Source organism: Artemia sp. Qi Xiang Cuo, chromosome 3 (assembly GCF_049724085.1).
Source record: "Artemia sp. Qi Xiang Cuo chromosome 3, ASM4972408v1, whole genome shotgun sequence".
NCBI lineage: Eukaryota > Metazoa > Arthropoda > Branchiopoda > Anostraca > Artemiidae > Artemia > Artemia sp. Qi Xiang Cuo.
This window is the reverse complement of record NC_142796.1, coordinates 14,324,633-14,344,821: the sequence shown is the minus strand read 5'-3', so window position 1 is coordinate 14,344,821 and position 20,189 is coordinate 14,324,633. Positions and strand designations below refer to the sequence as shown.

Genomic DNA, 20,189 nt, shown 5'->3' with positions numbered 1-20,189 from the left:
TAGTAATTGCTAGCTGAGATCTTATCAATATCTTTGTTTCAAGGCATATTGTGCACTCAAAGGTTTTACTTTTCGCCCAAAAACTATGAAGAATAATGTTTTAAAATGTAAATTATTAACTTAAGCTAGATAATTTTGCATCTATCCATATTTACTATGCTTTGTAATCAAACTTAGTTTTCTTCTTTTTTCAAATTTGGTTTCAAGCTCAATTTTCTTCGTCATACACGACAAGAGTACGTCACAACTTATCAGTCAATATCTAATCTGAAAGCTATGACGTAATACTGCCGAACAGGTAATAGTGTCTGAACTGAGAACTTCTAAAAAATAGACCTAGTTCGCTAGTTTTGGTTTTATAACGCTCACAAGATTTTAGAGCTTTTTCTTCTATTACTTTTGTCTATTATAGAGATTGCATATAGTCAATAGGCTTCATAAAAAACTAACGACTTTTACAAATTATTCAGTGAATATATCTTCTTTTGTCTCATGGGGCGTAATCGAGTCGGGATCTCTTGAAAATTTTATCTTTGATTTTTTGGAAGGTGACGGGCAAAACATATTTTCGTAAAACGTGAGGCGTGTAAAAGTAAAAATTTACGCTAAATCACACAATGCACGCAAACAGAAAGTCGAAAAACCGGTATACAGTAAATAATATTAAAAAAAAAAATCTAAAAATAACAAACCAGAAACAGAGGGAGCAGAAAAAAAAGACAAGACGTGCTCAAGATCCTGCTAAAAAAAAAAAAAAAAAAAAAAAAAATAATATAAAAAAAAAAAAAAAAATCCGCCCAGGACTGTATATGTGTCTTAGAGGGCAGTTGCTCCGAGTTACGTGATATAAAGTTCATCTTAACTACAGGGTTGAAAAATTCGTTAAGATAAAGTGACTTATTTTTTTTTACAAACATGGTAATTTGTGCAGAATAAATATGATAATTTTTGATGAGTTTGGTATTATAACAAAAAATTATAGCAAAAAATATAATAATTTTTCACACTAACATAATCTATAAATGGTAAGAGTGACCTTCAGTTTACCAAGCTCTTATTAAACTAATATAGTGAATTAAGAACTAGATCTTACACAGTATGCCTGTAAAATAGGTTCCTATGCTGGAGGGCTAAAACTTTCAAAGAGTAAAATGATACATTAAAATACAAATCCACAGTTTTACTTTGACGAAGCTTGGTTGAACTGGAATAGAATAGAGTGAAATTCTGATTTATGCGGTTTGGTATTTCTCGCCTAAAAAGAACTTTGTTACAGCCAAAAAAAAAGATTTGAAAATCAATTTTGCAGTTAGTTTATCTGTCTAGATTTGCTTCTGTCAAGTGTTTGTTCAAGAAGGAAATATATGAAAATCCGAAAAAAAGAAAAATATGTCCTATTGGTGTTTGCAAAAATAAAAGTCCTTTTATTTCTTCCTGGTTTTTCAGTTTCTATTTTCTCATTTTGCTCCTTAAATCTGCATTATTTTTATTTTTTCGCTTTTTTATTTTTGTCTTTTGCACTTGGGATATAAGATAAGAATTATTTCCAAAAAAATACTATCACTATCCCAGATAGACCGGATTCGTTCTTCAAGGTCAAACTTAAAAACTAACTAGTAAAACAAAAAAAAATATTGTTGACAGAAAAGGTATATGCACAATTATCATGTCAAAAAGACTAAAACAATTAAAATACTAAAATCTATAGATGAATTAAACCCGTAAGTAAAGCCCGAAAAGGGTTAACGAAAGAGATGGTATAAATCAAACAGTTTGTTAGCGAACTGTAAGTAAGGAGGGACTCGACTCAATAGTTACCAAAACTCTAAAAAAACGGAATTTTGATATCAATAGATACATCAAAAGAATCAGCTTATTTCAAATATACAAGATCCAAATATATGCTGATTCCAAATATATAATATTCGTTAAGTTTCGTGTTACCCATCAAAAGATACGAGCCTGAGACAGTTTGCTTGATTTTTGAAATAGGGGGGAAACATCCCCTACAAGTCAAGGAATCTTAATGAAAACCACACCATCAGGTGTGTGTTTTGTTCCAGGGGTGATTGTACTGAGATACTGATTCTAGAAGGTGGGAGAGTGTGCATACGAACGGAAAATTAGAGTTCTAGTGCCTTTTTTAAGCGACCAAAAAGATTGGAGGACATCTAGCCCCCCTCCCACGCTCTTTTCTCCCCAAACTTATGCCATAGAAATTTTGACATAGTCATTTTGTTCAGCATAGTTGAAAGATCCAACAATTATGTCTTTAGGCGTAAAATGACCCCCCCCCCGACTGTCCGCGGGGAGAGACCTATAAGTTATGAAATTTGTCCATTGCTTACGTATAGCATTTGTTATTGAAAAGTATACATACATTTTTCGGGGGGGGGGGATTTATGCTTGGTGTGAATTTCCATAGGGAGAATTTTCCGGGGGTGAAATTTTCAAGAGAAATTTTACATTGGGAGGGTCTGACAGAATTCCAATACGAAATTTCTTTTTAATTATCTTACTTTCTCTTGGCCAACTCAATTTTACACGTGAAAACAGCTCCTTATCCAGGAGCTGTTTTCAGAGTTTTGGATTTCTGGGGAAAAGTTTTGACGGAAGGGTGGATTTCCTGAGTGATCTAGAAAAAGATTAGAAATTAAAGTCTTTTTCAAATGAAAGTATGCTAAGGAGAGTTTCTTAACTGTTTCATAAAAATAAGTTTCTTAACTGAAAGTAAAGAGCAACATTAAAACTCGAAACGAACAGAAATTATTCTGTATATGAAGGGGTTGCCCCCTCCTCAATACCCTGCTCTTTATGATAAAGTTTGACTGTTCCTTACAAAAAAAGTTAGACATCCTTATTTCTGAGGATACTACCCCTCGCTTGCCAAACTTGAAATTCGTCATGACTGCAAGTGATGCGATACCTGCTATAGATACGGATAAAAATGCTCACTATAGCCGTGCCATTGAAAGCTAGGACTGGCATCTTTTTAGAATAATTGACAAACTTGATTACGTTACAAGTAAGGTAGCAGAGACTCCTGCTTTGGTGAAAGAGTGTTGTGACGGAGTACAGAGCGAGGTTTCTAGCTGTATAAATAAAGAAAAACTCAATGATAAATCCTGGCCTCCGCTGAATAACGAGTCAGAAACAGTGGGTCTTGTAGTAGATTCACCACCACAAGATTGTGATGATCCCTTAAAGTTTGAAGCTTTTCTGAAATCGTTGGATGGAGCTGATGGTATATTGCGGATTTCACTTTCTAAGGAATCAGGATCCCAGCAACAGAAATGGGTCATTCATACGAAAAGACAAAACGCCGAAAACTTGAAAGCCTGTTTGAATGAAAAGGTCAGTAAAACTGAGGTTCGCAAATCGAGAACTGTCGGTTTATTATCACGAGTGGACTTTTCGATCGATCCAGAGAGTGTGCGTGCTTCTAACCAAGGTATCGAAGAGATACAGTGCATTGGTGTTTAAAAATCATATCGTGAATACTTCCGTTTGGCGACGGCCAAGTCTCATTATTTGGGTCATGGGATTCACATTGGCTACAAACATTTCCGGCTTACTGATTATAAGTTTTAACCGCGAATGTGCTACAAATGCGGGTCGCTAGAGCATATATCGTCAGGCTGCTCTAGCGTGGAACGTTGTCTCAAGTGCCTTGGTAGTGGACACTCTCATTCTAGGAACAACCCTTGCCAGAATAAACCTTGTTGCTTCCATTGTGGATCTCATGAGCATACTGGATTTAGCTTTCGCTGCAAACAGTTAACCGAAAAAGTTGCAAAGAATAAAAAATGATTAGTGCAAAGATTATATCTCTGAATCTGAATGGTTTTGGTGATAAACAACATGTATTGCAGTCTATGCTGCGCGATCTGGATATTTTGTGTCTGCAAGAGCATCATCTTCTGGACCACTCTACTAGTTTTCTTTCGAGTCTGTCGCAGCAGTTTAAGTGTTTTATATCTCCAGCTACACCTACAGGTGGACGCCCATCAGGAGGCGTTTGCATTTTTATTCGAGAGAATATTCCAGTTTCAGTGTTTGCCGTTAATCGTTATTTTGTTGCTGTTCGAATCCCAGGGATTATTGTTTTTTCGTGCTATTTACCAACAAATTATCATACTATTGATTCGGATTTTGATTTCAATTTTGAATGTTTAGAATTATCGCGATTTGTGGCGAAAGTTCCATCAGATTTCCAGTGGCTTATTTGCGGGGATTTTACCTGCAACATTGCTATCTCTCATGTCCGCTCCTCCGCTCTTTTATCTTTGTTTTCGGTTTTTACTATAGTTTCAAAGGATGCAAATTTTACGTATGTCCATAATTCTGGTTGTTCCTCTTATCTAGACCATGTGCTGGTTTCAAATGCAGCGTTTTTACCACAGCCTGTTGATGTTGGGTTGGATATGCCTATTACTGACCATTTTTACCTTTCTTTTCATTTAAATATTCAAATTCCATCTTTTAAAATTATCCATCGTTCTAGTCAAATTGTAAATAAAATGATCTGGGATCGGGAAAAAATGTGCAAATATCATGAAGAATCAGATGCACTTTTAGCCAAAATAATAGTAAATTATTCTAAGGATGTTGATCAAATTGATACTGATCTATTTTACCTTGAAATTGTTCATAGTTTAAAAGTCGGGGCTAATAAAAAATTTCGGACTGATTCTTTCCGTCGTGGATCTCGTGTTTTAGGTTGGAACCTTAACCCGATTTTAAAGCAAAGCCAAAAGAATGCATCTCAAGCTTGTTACCTTTGGAATTGCGCAGGAAAACCGCGATCTGGACCATTTTATGATGGTATGAAATTAACTAAACGCGTTTTTCGGCTGAGTTGCGTTTGCATAATGAATTTATAAAAGATGAAATTGGTTCAAGGATTACTAGTGATAGGAATGCGCTTTGGAGTTTGGTTAATTCTAGACGTCGTAATAATAATTGTTCACCAGATTCTAATAGTTCTCTGAAACTAGATGATTGGATAACTTATTATGATCAAGTTTTTTCATCCGGTGATGCGGCAGTTGAATCACGGCTTGACTCTTTATTATCGGAAGAAATTTCAAAGCCCCGCCCAAATAGTAAAATATCTGTTTCTGTTGATGATGTAACTGTAGCAATTAAAGCTCTAAAAAGTAAGCATTCTTTTTATCATGATGGTATACATTCAAACCATATAAAATGGGCATCCCCCAAAGCAATCCTTCTCCTTGCTACTCTTTTTACTAATATTGTTTCTTCTGGAGTTCTTCCAACTAGCTTTTATTGTGCTACCAATTCACCCCTTTCAAAAAAAGGAGGGAATATGAATCGATTTTCTGATTACAGGCCGATTACTGTTTCGTGCCAGATTAGCAAAGTTTTTGAGTTAGTTCTATTAAAGTATTTGGAGTCTTGTAACCAAGGCCTGAATCAAATTGGGTTCCGCAAGGGTCTAAGCATGGATGTTGCTCATACCCTCCTTTCAAGAATAATAGCCTTTTGTAAGCAATGGGATAGAGTTTACACACTTGCGTTAGATTTTGCGGCGGCGTATGATTCAATTATCCATTCTTGGGCTATGACTGCGCTTCTGAAGAATAATGTCCCACTACCAGTAGTTTTGGTTTTAAAAAAGTGGTATGGCTTCTCTCGTATTCGTATTAAGTGGAATGATCAGTTTAGTGATTATAATGTTAAGTTATGTAGGGGGCTGAGACAAGGAAGCATTATTTCTCCTTTGATTTTCAATATTACTGTTTCGGGGCTATTTGATCAAATTCAGTTGACTTTTATTTATGGTAAAGGTTATGTTCTGTCGTGGATTGCTTACGCAGATGATTTACTCCTTTTGAGTCGATCGCTTCAGTCACTTCAACAAAATGTAGATTTTTTAGCAAAGGTTTTTAGTGAGCATGGACTTCGTTTTCGCCCTGAAAAGTGTCAGTTTTTAATTCCTGGTCCTAAGGCTAATGATCTCGTTAATTCAGAAATTTCTGTCCGTATTTATGATAGTATTTTAAAACCTTTGGAATCTTTTTTATATCTTGGTGTACCTTATGGACCAACTTTAGCTCTATGCCGTGCTTCTATTTCTAAAGCAGTTAAAAGTAGAATAGCGTCTAGTTTCGGGGCAGTAATTTGTCTTCGCGATCTTCTTTCTCGGAAATCCCTGGCTCAGGTATATAATATAGTCGCTTTGCCTCAAATTTTAGTTTTTTCATCGCTTCTCCCGTTTTTTAGAATTAATAATATTGCGCATGTAAAAACCACATTTTTTAATTTTGCTAAGTTCCTTTGCCGCTTTTCTAAATCTGAATCAAATACTTTTTTAATGAATGCATATAAAATAAAAAACCCTGTTGATGTTTTGGAGAAAAACCAAAAGAAATTTTTATCAAAATAAAATGTTTTTTCTCATAATTTATATAGAGCTGCGCACGAAGCTTAATTTATTTTATTTGATTTAATTTTTGAATGAAGTGTTAATTTGTGAAGTGTTAATTAATTATCTATTGAATGAAGTGTTAATTTGTGTGGTAATTTTGATTAAAGGCCTTTGTGTATTTGTTGTTATATACTTTAAAAAAATTTTATGGCCTGTTGTTTAGCGGTTATTTTTATTTTTTTTTTTTTTTTTTTTACTCTTCGTATTCGGAGGAAATAAAAAGTTTGAATTGAATTGAATTGTTTGTCCCAGTATTTCACGAGCGGCTGTTTAAACACAAGGGCAGTTGAATTAGAATAGGAACCTTTTTTGAAAGTGTTGCGGTGATGTTATTTTAAATTTTGCACTTTCAATGTCATTGTGTCGGTTTTGCTGTGATGTCATTTTCAAGGAGTTTCAGGCTCTTTTTAAAAATTCCTAGAAATTTATTTTCAAAATAACATTCTACTGTTATGACCAAGGAAAATAAAAATGACCATTCCTGAATCTGCTACAAATTGCAATTTTTTCTCAATAGAGTTTTTGTTTGAAACATGTAAAATTTTTGCTTATATGGACTGTTTAACCTTTTGGAACCCCATTTAGGGCTAAAAATGGGCGTTCCTCCAGAAGCAATTATTTTACCATGAAAGAGTATGAGAATATTGTAATCAATACAGAATCTTGAATGTCTTGTCGTAATGCAGCAGGACTCATCTCAGCTTCGTAATGTCTCATGGGGGGTCATCGAGTTGGGACCTCTTGAAAATTTTATCTTTGATTTTTTGGAAGGTGACGGGCAAAACATATTTTCGTAAAACATGTAAAAATTAAAATTTACGCTAAACTCATCCTGAGTTTGAACTTAGCTGCAGCAACACACTGCTGGGCTTGGAATTCGGTTCAGATGATAGGATTATGCAAAAGTCTCTTCCTATAAACCCATACATGAAAAAGAACCGGAATTTTTTAATCTTTCTTGAAGGTGTTAACACTCATGAATTCTCAGAAGGCCGCCGATGAACTAGGTTTGCCGAAACAAGAGCTTATCCTTTCCTGCCCAGTTCCCCTTCCTGATGACTCTCAGCCTGCAACTACTTTAGGGAAGATAAGTGATAAGGTCCAAAAGTAAGTTAATTTTTAGCGAAAGTTTTATTCTAATTTTTCATTTTAGAACTTGCAACCGTGCAATCTAGCATCAAATAAATTTTCTGTAGACAAATCAATGGAAGATGGTGGTTCTGAAACCACGAAGCCTCTTCCGCTGATATGAGCCAAATATCGAATTGTAACAATTGCCGTATACTTTTTTAGGAGAAGCAGTTTTTAATCCTCCCACTGAAACGTTGATATTCCATAGCCACGAATTGAAATTTTATTTTCTTCTTTTTGGGTTTTCGGGTAATATTTTTATATAAAACCAATTTTTAATGTGATTAATTAATCGAATTTTGTAGGCCTATAGCCAAAAATTCAATTATTTTGCTACCCCCCCCCCCACTCCCCAGAACAAAAATCCTGGACACAGCCCTGCCCATCTGTTTTAATGTATAACGTAAGTCAGTTTTTGAAGGCAATTCTTGGTACGGTACTTCATTAGCTCTTTGTTACTACGCTCAGGGATAATGCACTCTGAAATATACAACTTATCGAGCAAAGATAACTAATGATGTTCAAATGCAAAGTATTTTTAAAGCTCCGTTTTCAGGCATAGAACCCATCCTTAGTTAGCTGTTTTTTTGGTAGCTCTGCTATAGCAGAAGGGGTTGTTTTCCCTTACTCAAATGAGCAAAACCTAGATTAGTTTGTAAGGCTTTGATCTATTTTGGCCATCTCTCTCTCTGGCCGGGCTCCCCCCTTTCTTGGAATCTTTTATTAAATGGAAGTAGAAGGCTATCTTATAGCCCCACGGGGCCTTACTGCTGCCACCTACAACTTTTTTTAACACCAAATATGGGCATAGAGTCCCTAGGGGAGATGGATTTCTGAGAAATTGATTGCGTAATCAAAGTGTGTCAATGACCTCTTTTTTCAAGGTCGATTTGTTTGTTGTTCGTCTAGGTGTAATAACTCCGGGGCAAAGGTTGCACATGCGCATTGAATTCTAATTGGAACAATGTTATTGATCTAGGACACGAGGGGGAAGTGAATTTCCGAGAACTTGATTGTGTAATCGATCGTGAATGTCAAGGTGTCCAGAAATAGGAAACACTATTTGTTGTTGTTGTTGTTTTGGGCACGCTCGAGGCGAATGTTAAGAGTTTCCAGAAATAGGAAACAGTTAGATCACGTGTTTCCTTCTCAGCCAATCAGAGGGCTTGCTTACATAACAATTCGCCCTTGAGATTTCGTATATAACGGGCATGCATTGTGATTAAATTATCTGAAACTATTGTGACACAATGAATATAACAACTGACATAATTGATGAACTTGAAGCCTTGGCAACCTCAATTTACCGTGTAAGTTCCGTTTTAATTTTTTATTTTCAAAATAAAATTATTTTCCGTGGTCACCCTCCAGTATATTCAGGTAAATCCCCTCCCTCCCCCCTCCCACTCTAGTACAAACATCACTATGCAATCTTTATACTCGCTAGAAAACATATAAGGTGTTCTTTTTATTACCTAAACCTAACCCCTCTCTCATTGTTTTTACAATCAAATTCTCGCAAATAGAAATAATTTTCATTTCTTTAAATTTTTGCAATTTTAAGTGTTCTATATCCTGGCTAAAAGCGACCACTGACTTCCGTCACTGTTGTTATTAACCCGCTCTGGTTTTGACACAAGGCTCTATGCGAGGCCTATAATTAGCTGTCATCCTTTTCCTGTTTGTATACATTAGCTGGTTTTAGGCAAACTAGGTTTTCAGTGCTTTTACATAATTCTGTGTTTGTCTGAAAATATCGGACAGCTAATTTTGTCTGAAAATAGCGATAGATATTTAGGGCATTGGAATTCTATGTAAGAGTGAAACGGGATTAATTCATGCTTTCTTTCGATAAAGTTTCCCTTATATTCCAAGGATGGGAGCGTGACTCCAGGATTTTTGTTGGGGGAGTGGGTTAGCACTTTTAATATTGACAAAATAGAAATGAAAAGATAATTGTTTCTTACTTCAGTGTTTAACCATTTCTCTTCGACATTTAGTTATTTTAGCTATAACGTTTGAATAAAAGGCAGTAAGATATATTCTTTATTGATATGCCTTTCGCTTGAATAAATCGCAAGATTAACTCAATGAGAGGGTAGACCTCGGGTGGGTTAATTTTCCTAAATTTATGGGCGGGCGGTGTGAATCCAGGATTTTTGTTGGGGAGGGGGTTAGCACTTTAATTAGTGACAAAATAGAAATGAAAAGATAATTGTTTTCGACTTTAGTGTCTAACCATTTCTCCTCGGAATTTTAGTGATTTTAGCTATAACATTTGAATAAAAAGGCAGTAAGGTATATTATTTATTGATATACCTTTTGCTTGAATAAATCACAAGATTAACTTAATGAGAGGGTAGACCTAGGGCGGGTTAATTTTCCTAAATTTAGGGGGGGGTAGACAAAATTCTGGTTAGTGTGGATACTTTCTTCTTCTGTAAAAAAGGGGAGAAATTATTTATCATACTAACTTTTTTCTCTTCTTTAAGGCAAATTATGAAGAATGTATTTCGGCCCCTCCAGCTGTAAAGAGAGGGTGAGGCAGCCCCAATGCAGCCTGTCAGAAAGTTAAAAAGAGTGTGGGCGGATAGCTACAATGTCGAAGCCCCACCTACGCAAGATTGTGAGGTTGTCTCTCATCATGCTTTTTCAAGGGTATCAGGAGCTGTCCCGGCTGCACAGCCATATGACATTGCTGGCTCAGCTGCACAAGAAACTAACGTCACCCCGTCCGACATCGAACACACATTACCTGGACCATCCGGCACCCAAGTGCAGCCAGGATTTGCAAATGTGAGCATTTTTTCCTCAAAATATCTTATATAAATATATATCTATTTCTTCCAATGTTTTTTTCTTTCCACTATTTTTCAACACTGTGTAAAAGTGTATCTATGGGATATTAACCCCTCACCCCCAACCATTGTTTTAAATTTCTCTGCTCCCCCCTCCCACGGAGATATCTAACTATAATGTAATTTTTTGCAAAGAAACCGCTCTTTTTTCTAATCTTTACTATTTTCTATGCATTCCCTCTATCTCTTCGCCGCTATCTCATAAGCGAATATTTTTAGGTACCTTTGCAACTCTGTGAATGCTCTTCTTCACATAGTTTTAAGAGAGAGATTATTCCTTTTATCTATTGCACATATTGGCGTTCTAATTTGCACTGAATGCTTTAAAATAGCTTTCTATCGTGCCAAGATTTCAGCGAGGGGAAACCAAGCTAGCAGTTCCCGGCATTTAATTGTTGCATTTTCTTACCTGTTGAAGTTCAGTCTTGGAAATCGGAACACTCACGCGACGGGTTACAATAATTAAACTCATGAGTTCACCGAACCAGTAGGGAATTAGAGAGAAATAGCGACTTATGCTGTCTAACAATACGGTTTTTAGGGCATTATGTAAAGTTTTTATGGGAGCCGGTCGGGAAGCGCTGTGGGAAGCGCTGCGGGCCAGAGAAGCGCCGCGGGATGCGCTGCGGGATGCGCTGCGGGATGTGCCGCGGGTCAGAGAAGCGCCGCGGGGAGCGCTGCGGGCCCAAAAAGCGCTGCAAAAAAAGTAGGGCTGATTTGAACACTTTGAAAATAAGCTATTTTTTTAATAGAATCAAATTGCCGCCTTCTATTTAAAGCGATGTTTTAGATTGTAATTATCTTATATTAAGTTTGATATTTTGGAACTTTCAGTTGAATTAACCAAATGCTACTATGTGCATACTGCTACAGCCCTACTACTAAGCGATGACTTTAAATAATAATCCAAATTTTATAAACAGTAGGGATGATTTGAACACTTTGAAAATAAGCTATTTTTTTCATTTATAGATTGGTTCATTGGTCCCTTATTCATTATCGCCATCGTCATCAGTTGGAGGAGAGGAGCTCTCCAACAACAATTCAACATGGGACGGTATCATAAACAATATTCCGTATAATTTAGATTAGTTTATAGGTGATTTTCTAAATGTAAATTATAGCGCAGTTGGGCAGGGGGACTTGAGCCAAAATACACTACAAATTTTGGAGGATTTTACAAACGAATTAACGGGAAACCCTTCTCCTTTTCCAGCCTCCGATACCCTAACGAGTCCGCCTAAAACAACTGACGTGGAGCATACCCCAGATAGTGTTGAAAAACTTGAGGGTGAGGATACTATACAAGAGGGGTAGGGGGGTACAACTTTTCCAGACTTTTAATTGTCTAACACAATTTTAAATGCAATAGTTGTTTACACTGCGACGTTTTGGGATCCTTTTAATTCTCTAATGGGGGGGAAATTTGTTTTTGATCCTGTAGAAATTGTGCATGCCTATGTAGATAAAATTCGTGCACTACTGGAGAACCAAATTCAATTGTGGGGGAGGGATTCAATTAAGGTTTCTATTGTTTTAAAGGTATTCTATTTAAATGAGGGGAAAAGTGAAGTTTATTATCATTATATACATTCCGAGATGCGTTTGGTTTATTCGAATTTAGAAAATTTTGAGGGTGCTTTCATGGATTGGGTAGGTCAAATTATAACGCATCTTGAGAACTATAACGAAAACGGTAGTGGGTCTCTAGTTCTTTTTATTGAAAATTTAAGTGTAAATATTTGTAAATTTAAGAAAGAATTTATTTTAAGAGGGGGGCATAGGGATAAGGGTACAGTTTTAAAATATAATCCAGATCTAGAAGGTTGTCGTTGTGTCCAGATTATCTGTTTTGAAACAGGTCAAAAATGTTTCAGGTATGCTTTCCTCATATCAGCATTTCAGCCTCTAGAAGATGACGATACCAAGACAAATTTAGATCACTGGGCTGTACATGGGAAGGACGGGTCCGATTTCCCAAATGTAGATTTTTCGTTCTTAGAATGAAAATACCCAGTAGCAGTAAGATCCATTGATATTTTTGAAAGGGCTAATACCCATTTAAATATCGGCGTTACTGTGGTTCAGTATGAAACTGAATTTGAAGATGGGATTCATTTAAAAAAGAAGGGGGTGGTCTTCCCTGTAAGGGGCCCGTCAATTGATTTGGTCAAACACTCGGTCTGGTTGTTGTATACACCACTAAGTAAACCGAATGCAATTGGAAATTTTAGTCCGATTACAAACATCAGTAGAGTTCTAGGCGGGGTTAAGCCTAGGTGAGTACTTCTCTAGTGTCCGATATGTCTCGCACGATTTTGGACAGAAATAAAGCTGCAAATTCACATGAGGCATTGTAGCCGGCATGGCTACCAGACAGTGGAAACGGTTTCAGGGGATAGGGCCATTTTACGCTTTAAAAATTTCCAGAATACCCTCCTCCAATGCAACAAAATATCTTTAGACTGTGAAGCTAAGCTGGTGGAGGTGAACGATCCTCGATTTCCAAACCGAGTCAAAGAACATCAGGCTATTGCAGTGTCCTATGCACACGCACAAAGAGATAGTTCTAACACCATGTGGTTGTTAGAAATAGTAGAAACATTGGATGAGGGGCACGAGTGCATGGTTAAGGCATTGACTAAAGTAATGTGCACAGTTAATGGGGCTATTTCTCTTTTGAGAAATTCCCATTATCGAATGATGTTGTCTGCAGAGAGTCGTCTCGAGATTAAAAATCAAAAATATGCTGGGTTTGTAAGGGGGAGTTTGTAGAGGGGGATAAGGGGACTAAAGGGAAAAGAGGGGGAGGGGAAAGTCAGAGACCATGATCCCTTGTGGCAGGAAATATCATCTGGGGGTAGTAATTTTAGGGGGGTAGTGCATCAATCGTGTAACTTAAATGTTAGCCAACAGTTTTTTATCCCTCTTTTTATTCACAACTCAAATTATGATTTAAAATTTATTTTACCGGCACGGGCACGTATGCATAAGAAGGGAGAGGGAGTAGACAGTCATTGGGTAAATAGTTCATTTACTTATAACATCATTCCCAAATCGGCCGAGAAGTTATTGCTTCTCGAACTGAAATGCCAGGCAGTGGATAATGGGCATACGTGCTGGAATAAAATCAGGTTTTTAGATTCTTTTAGTTTTTTTCCCAAGGCATTGAGTCAATTGATTCAAGTGCAGAAAAGCGACAATTTTGATAGCTTTCCCTTGCTTAAACAGCACTTTCCAGACGGTGAAATGTATGACCTGTTGACCTGCAAAGGTATATATGCATACGATTATTACTGTTCTGGCGCTCGCTTAAGCGAGGTGAAACTACCGCCAATTGAAGCTTTTTGCAATTCACTTACCAACAGTGAATGCACAGACGAGGAGTATGAGTTTGCCAAGAAGGTGTGGGCTGAGGGGAATCCCACCCATTGTAAAAAGGGGTGGGATTATTGTAGACTGTACTTGGCCAGTGACGTTTTAACTCTGTTGGATATAGTCTGTAAGAACACAGACCAAATCTATTCAGAGTTTGGGTTAGATAGGATATTATTTTTCCACACCCCATTTGGTGATGGATTTAATTTTAAAAATTAGTAGGGAGGAAATAGGCCTAATCACCGATGTAGATCAGCACCTTTTTGTAGAGCGTTCAATGAGGGGAGGGTATGTTTTTCATGGGGACCGCGTCTTATCAACCGATCCGAGCGGACAAAACAGCGCCGGTGCAAAGTCAAATGCAGTGTTCTTGGACATTAACTCATTGTACTCCTCGGCAATGTCTCACTACTCTTTGCCGTGTGGTAACTATGAATGGCTTGAGAATCCCTGTGAGTTCCCAGACATTAACACTGTCGAGGACAATGGGTCACAAGGATGGTTCTTTGAAGTTGACGGTCACATTCCTCTGGCGCTTCACGACTCCGTCAAAGATTTTGTTTTTCCATGTATCAATCGACCCGTGAGCAGGGACTCTCTGAGTCCCTACAATTGATCATTGGTTGAGGATATGGGGATGCATTGGACTCCTTCCAAACAAAAACTGATTGCTGATTTGGACCCTAAGGAGACTATCGTTGTTCACCATGTGCTATTGCATTGGATGGTGAACAATGGTTTCAAAATCACCAAAATACACAGGGTCCTACAGTTCAATCAGCGATTTATCGAAACTTTTGTTGATAAACGCTCTAGGGCAAACTCAAAGGTAGAGAAGGAAATGTACAAACTCATCCTAAATTCAGCGTTTGGCAAAATGAGTGAAAGCGTACGTAAGAGATCTCACTGCGACGTTGTGACTGACCCTCTAAAGTCTTCAGGAATTATTGCCAATCCCAATTTTACATCGTTCACGAGCATAAAGACTGGCATGGTTCTTCTACACAAGCGAAAGCGAAATGTGGTACTGAACAAGAATATAGCAGGCGGCAGTTCAGTACTGGAAATTTCCAAAAAGCTCATGTTGTCGTTTTTTACAATGTGTGCAAGGTGCAATGGCCACGGGAGAGTGAGGTTCAAGTTTACTATGGGGATACTGATTCTCTGCTGTTAAAGGTAAATGGGACTGAAGATTTATTGGGTGATTTAGAAAAGGGGGAACACATCAGCTCACGGATGGATTTCACCAATTGGAATCCAACACTCTACCCCGAGTTGGTGAAACGTCAAGCCCCCAACCAGCTATTAATGTTAAAATCAGAGAAGGGGAGTGATTTGATATCCAGGGGGATGTTCCCAGGCCACAAATTCTATTGCGTTGAAACTCATAGTGGGGATGAAAAGAAGGCGTGTAAAGGGGTGCCTACACATTTTGTAAAGAGTAATTTCAACATGAGTGTATACAGAGACTGTGTAGAAAGTAGCCTAGTGCCGAGAGCACAAGTGCTTGCAATTCGCTCTCTACAGTATAGAAATTATGCTGTGAGAGTGGAAAAGAATGCAATGTCATGTATATCCGACAAAGTCTATGTGCTCGAGAATGGTGTGAGTGTCCTACCTCATGGCCACTACCGTATTTCACACTGAGTTGAATGCATAGACTATCATAATCAACTTGGTCTGGATAAATTAACTTAATCTGACTAACCAAAAAACCTGCTCCTAAATTAACTAACCACCCGATCTGTTCATAAATTAATTAATCTAACCTCAACTAAGCCAACCACTAACCTGTAGCAGTGACGATAACTATTGTGTACTGTTTTTTCACCCTCGCGGTTCCCGGGGGGCGCCGCCCGCGGCCGGCCTTCGGCCTTGCGACCCTGGGGGCGGGGACCCACACCTTTTAAATTCACTGTAATGTTCAACTGTGCTAGTTCATGTTCCAAGTGCTTTTTTTCAAGTGTTTTTTTTCATGTGCTCTTGTTGTATAGAAAAGTGCTTAAAGACAATAAGTGTTGTACAGAAAAGTGTTGATGACCAAAAAGTGTTTTTAAAGACAATAAGTGTTGCTCTTCATGGACAAAAAGTGTTTTTAAAGACAATAAGTGTCAGTTTTATCATTGCAGTTCATGTTGAACAAATAGAGTTTTCATGCAGTGTCGAAATAAATACTGCCATGAAATATTGTCAACTGTTCTTGTTTAACATAAAGTGTTATTCATATCGTTGCAGTTTACGTTGAACAAATAAACTTTTCATGCAGTGCCAAAATAAATGCTGACATTAAATATTGCTGTTTTTCTTGTTGAAAAAGTGTTATTCATAACGTTGTAGTTCCCCTTGAAAAAATATTTGTTTTCATGTTGTCGAAATAAATGCTCCCATGAAATATTGTTTTTTTTTTGTTGTTGTTAACCAGTACTAGATAGATCTATGGGAAAATTATTGCTACTTATTCATTGGACACCTGTGATTTACAGTTAGTTGTAGTCCAACTGTTGTCAGCAGCAGCAGCAGCAGCAGCATGTATCAATTTAAAAGACCCTTTAGAATGTTTCTGCGTGGGCCTTCAATATCGAGAAAAACAACACTTTTAGCTAGAATAACCAAAAATTGCTATAAAAGGTTTTTGGAAAAGCCGAATGAAATTTAATATTATTATAGTATTTGGAAGAAGTTCTACTATCAAATAAATGAAATAGACAAGACCATACCAATACCGTTCATACGGGGACATAATGTTTCCGATAGCATTATATCGAACTCGTGACTCATTCTTGATGATTTGGCTGAATCTATTGAACATTTCTCACTGGAAATGCAAAAACTGTTCACCGGTCGCTCCCGCCACGAATACATTTCCATAACCCTAGTTCTACACAATCTGTTTCATCAGAGAAAATGTATGCGAACCCTTGCTTTGAATTGATCCATCTATATTATCTATCGAGTTGTTCGTGATTCTAGCTCGCTCATAACTCTCAATAAACAGATATACCCCGGCGCCCCTAAATTTCTGTTGTCAGCGTACACTCAGACGACTAGCAAGCCCTACGGTTACATTTCGCTGGATCTTAATCAGAGCACGCCCAAGGATATACGTGTAGTCACCAATATTTTTGATAATGAAATTACAGTACATCTTCCAGTGAACAGTAGAAAAGGTTATTAGTTGGCGTTATGACACTGAAGATACTCCACTAATAACGGCATTTATTTTCCGTTTTAAGCACTTCAAAACCCTTGCTTAGGAAGGCCATACTCAAACATGGTGTTGACAATGATTTCATTAATCTAATATCTGAACTTTGTTTAAATTTAACCGAGGGAAATGTTCAACTGCCTTATGGTGTTAGACAACACACAACGAAACATCGTTCCACTGTCCGCGCGTTGAATTTAAAAAACAAGGGAAAATTTTAAAAAAAAAAACGACTCCTTCAAGCGGGCGGTAGCTTTTTCACACTTTTACTGCCAATAATTGCAGGACTTGTAAACAGTTTTCTCTAGAGAATGGCAAAACCCTATAAATTGACACCATTTGAACTTGTCCTCTCGCCCGTCGAACATTTTGAAGACAATCTAAGGAAATTCATTAATGATGAGAATATTTTCGATGACAAAAAATTGCTTTTACTTCAAGATGCATTGCGACGTGTGGACAAACATAAACCTTATCGTGAGAGACCCACCGTCGCCGCCGCCACTGATCCCTCTAAACAGAAAACATCTCCTCGAGAGTAAGCAGCAGTGCATTCAAATGAGAAAAACTTGAATTCAATTGTATCGAAAATTGGAAACCTATTGCCACTCACCTATCGTGAACAGAGTAAAAGAGTATTATCATATCTCATGCTGGAAACTGCTGAACATCAAGTTCAAGTCGATAGCACAGGGAAACGAATTATAATTCAGGGAAAAAGTTATAATCTAGTGGATTTAATATGTGATATGGTGACGAATCTTAAAGGACTTTTATCATTTGACAATAATCTATACACCTTTCTAAATATATAAAACTTCCCCAAAAGTCTCATTGGCAATAAGCAAATTGTAAAGACATTAGGAGAATATAGTCCTCCTCCCACACCAACACCATTTAAAAAAGAAGAAGAAGATTCAATATTTGAAAATACTAGCAGCAATGATTTTACAACTCCTGTGGCTGCTAGACAAAAGCGAAGACGAAATGATACATCCTCCAGTGTGCGAAAGGGAAATGGACATTATACCATATGTCTACGTTCAAAATGGATGAAGTTCTGAAAGATATCTACGACAATATTGGTGAAGTGGGACGTTTAAGTTCTCCCAAAACACTTTCTAAAGTTGTCTCCGGCACCGCATTGAAAAAAGCAAAAGAGTATCTAGAGAATGAACCGAGTTACACACTGCATCGGAATCACAGGCTTCGCAGCAAACAACATCGACAAACTAAAGCCTTTTTCCCTCTGCATATATTGGAAACGGATCTTTTAACTTTAGACGCAGTTCAACAGCGTCACAATGCCCCCTATAAATATATTTTGGTGGCAATTAGTGTCTTTATTCGCTATGCATACGTCATTCCACTGCGATCGAAGCGTGGTGTTGAAGTTGCTCCGGCCATTGAAAGTATTCTTGAACAGGATTCGTATAGAAAAATTCAATCGGATCGTGGCAGTGAATTTGTTAATCCCCATGTGCAAAAGGTTTTATTGAAATATAATACAACACTTTATCATAGTCTTAGCCCGATAAAGGCTGCATTGGCTGAACGATTAATAAGAACGATTCGTCTATTAATCTCAAGATATTGTACACTGAATTATACACCGGCTTTTATTCATGATTTAGATAAAATCATGCAGATATACAACCATCGACCTCATCGATCTCTGTCCAACTCAAGCCCTCGGGATGTTCACTGCAATGAAAATACATTTGATGCTATTCTAAAGCAATATTCCAATGGTGAAAAAGAGAAAAAAAATATGAAGAAGAAATTCAATGTTGGTGATACTGTTCGAATTAATAGAACCACCAATATTTTTGAAAAGGGGATTTATTTACGGAGCGCCGACGCTTTTAAAGTGTCCAAAATCATAAACACCGACCCCACGATATATCGACTGGGAGATACAAAAGATGATGAGATTCTCGGTGGTTTTTATGAAAATAAACTGCAAAAAGTTAGAAACAATAGCAAAATTTATCAAACTTAAATTATATTAGAGTCGTACTCGTAGGGGCAAGAAACAGTTGCTTGTTCATTGGCTGGGACAAAACTCAGATTATGATTTTTGGGTCAGTGCTGAAGATATTAACAATGCCCAATGATTTCTATGTGACTTTCATGTCCAATGTTTCTGATCCTCTACAATGACTTGAATAGAACAAGTGATTTTTGGACGAAACTCTCCCCCACCATCAAATTCGAAGACAATGGAAAGTATGAAGTGGCTCTTGTCGACTGTATTCTCGAAAATACTTATGACATCCTGAGAAAGGATCGTAAATAAGAAATTAAAATTAGACCCTATGATTGGCCGCCGCCAACATCCTCAAGTGATCAAGAACAAATTCAAAAAATCAATTGGATGGATTATCCTTACATTGAATTATCCTACGAGGAGCTCACCTGTATGAACGATTTATGTCGTTCTATTGATTAAAGAATTTTCGCTCTTAAAAAGGGAGCTTTTCATTTCAACTATGCAAAGGAGGAGGATAAGATCTTCATTAGTTGACCTACTGCCAGCGAAAAGGTTATTCTCAATGATAATCTAAAGGATGTTCTTGGCTTTAAGCTCAATATAATCAATGGTAAAAGGGCCGGAAACACTAATATCATTTTTGCTGACAACCCGCCTGCCTTCACCACTGACACTTGTATATTTCCCTACGCTTCATTTGTGGAAACATCCCGGGTTGGTAATTCTAATGTTCCCCTCCTACAAGTTCTTGAACGAAAAACCAATCAAGAACATATTCACCACTACAATATAAAGCATCTTCAGTATATTCCCGTAAACACTTCCTATTTGGAACTCTGTCAGTTAACACTAAAAACTGAATTAGATGATCCCATAACAATTTCAAAAGGTTTGGCTCTGATTACATGCCATTTTCGTCCCATCGTTCAAAAGCAAGATGTCTGATAAAAGAGTGGTATTCACTTGCCCCGATATTGAATGCAATGTTAATACTCTTGGCCCAAGACAACAGGGTAATGGAATAGACTATTACAAAGGTCGCTCTTCAATGTCTGGCTATGTTATTGGCAGTTGGTTTGCTAAGCTCTTTCGCTCTGCACTACCTCTGGCTAGAAAATATAGTGTACCGGCTGCGACTCATTTTGCATCCTCTACACTATACGAATGGAGCTC

At 37.4% G+C, this 20,189-nt stretch overlaps 1 protein-coding gene across 7 annotated transcripts in view; it reads left to right on the top strand.

Annotated features, from left to right (window-relative positions):
- IntS11 (integrator complex subunit 11) overlaps positions 1–20,189 on the top strand; it is a 191,858-nt gene that overhangs the window by 97,684 nt on the left and 73,985 nt on the right. For 4 of the 7 annotated variants that reach the window (XM_089086818.1, XM_089086824.1, XM_089086820.1 and 1 more), the window contains one exon: positions 7,416–7,558. The exons of 2 other annotated variants lie outside the window; for them this stretch is intronic. In XM_089086818.1, coding sequence (XP_088942944.1) covers positions 7,416–7,558 — 143 coding nt within the window. Of the gene's footprint in view, positions 1–7,415; positions 7,563–20,189 lie in introns of those variants that run through there. One more of the 7 variants, XM_089086821.1, reaches the window with a different exon arrangement.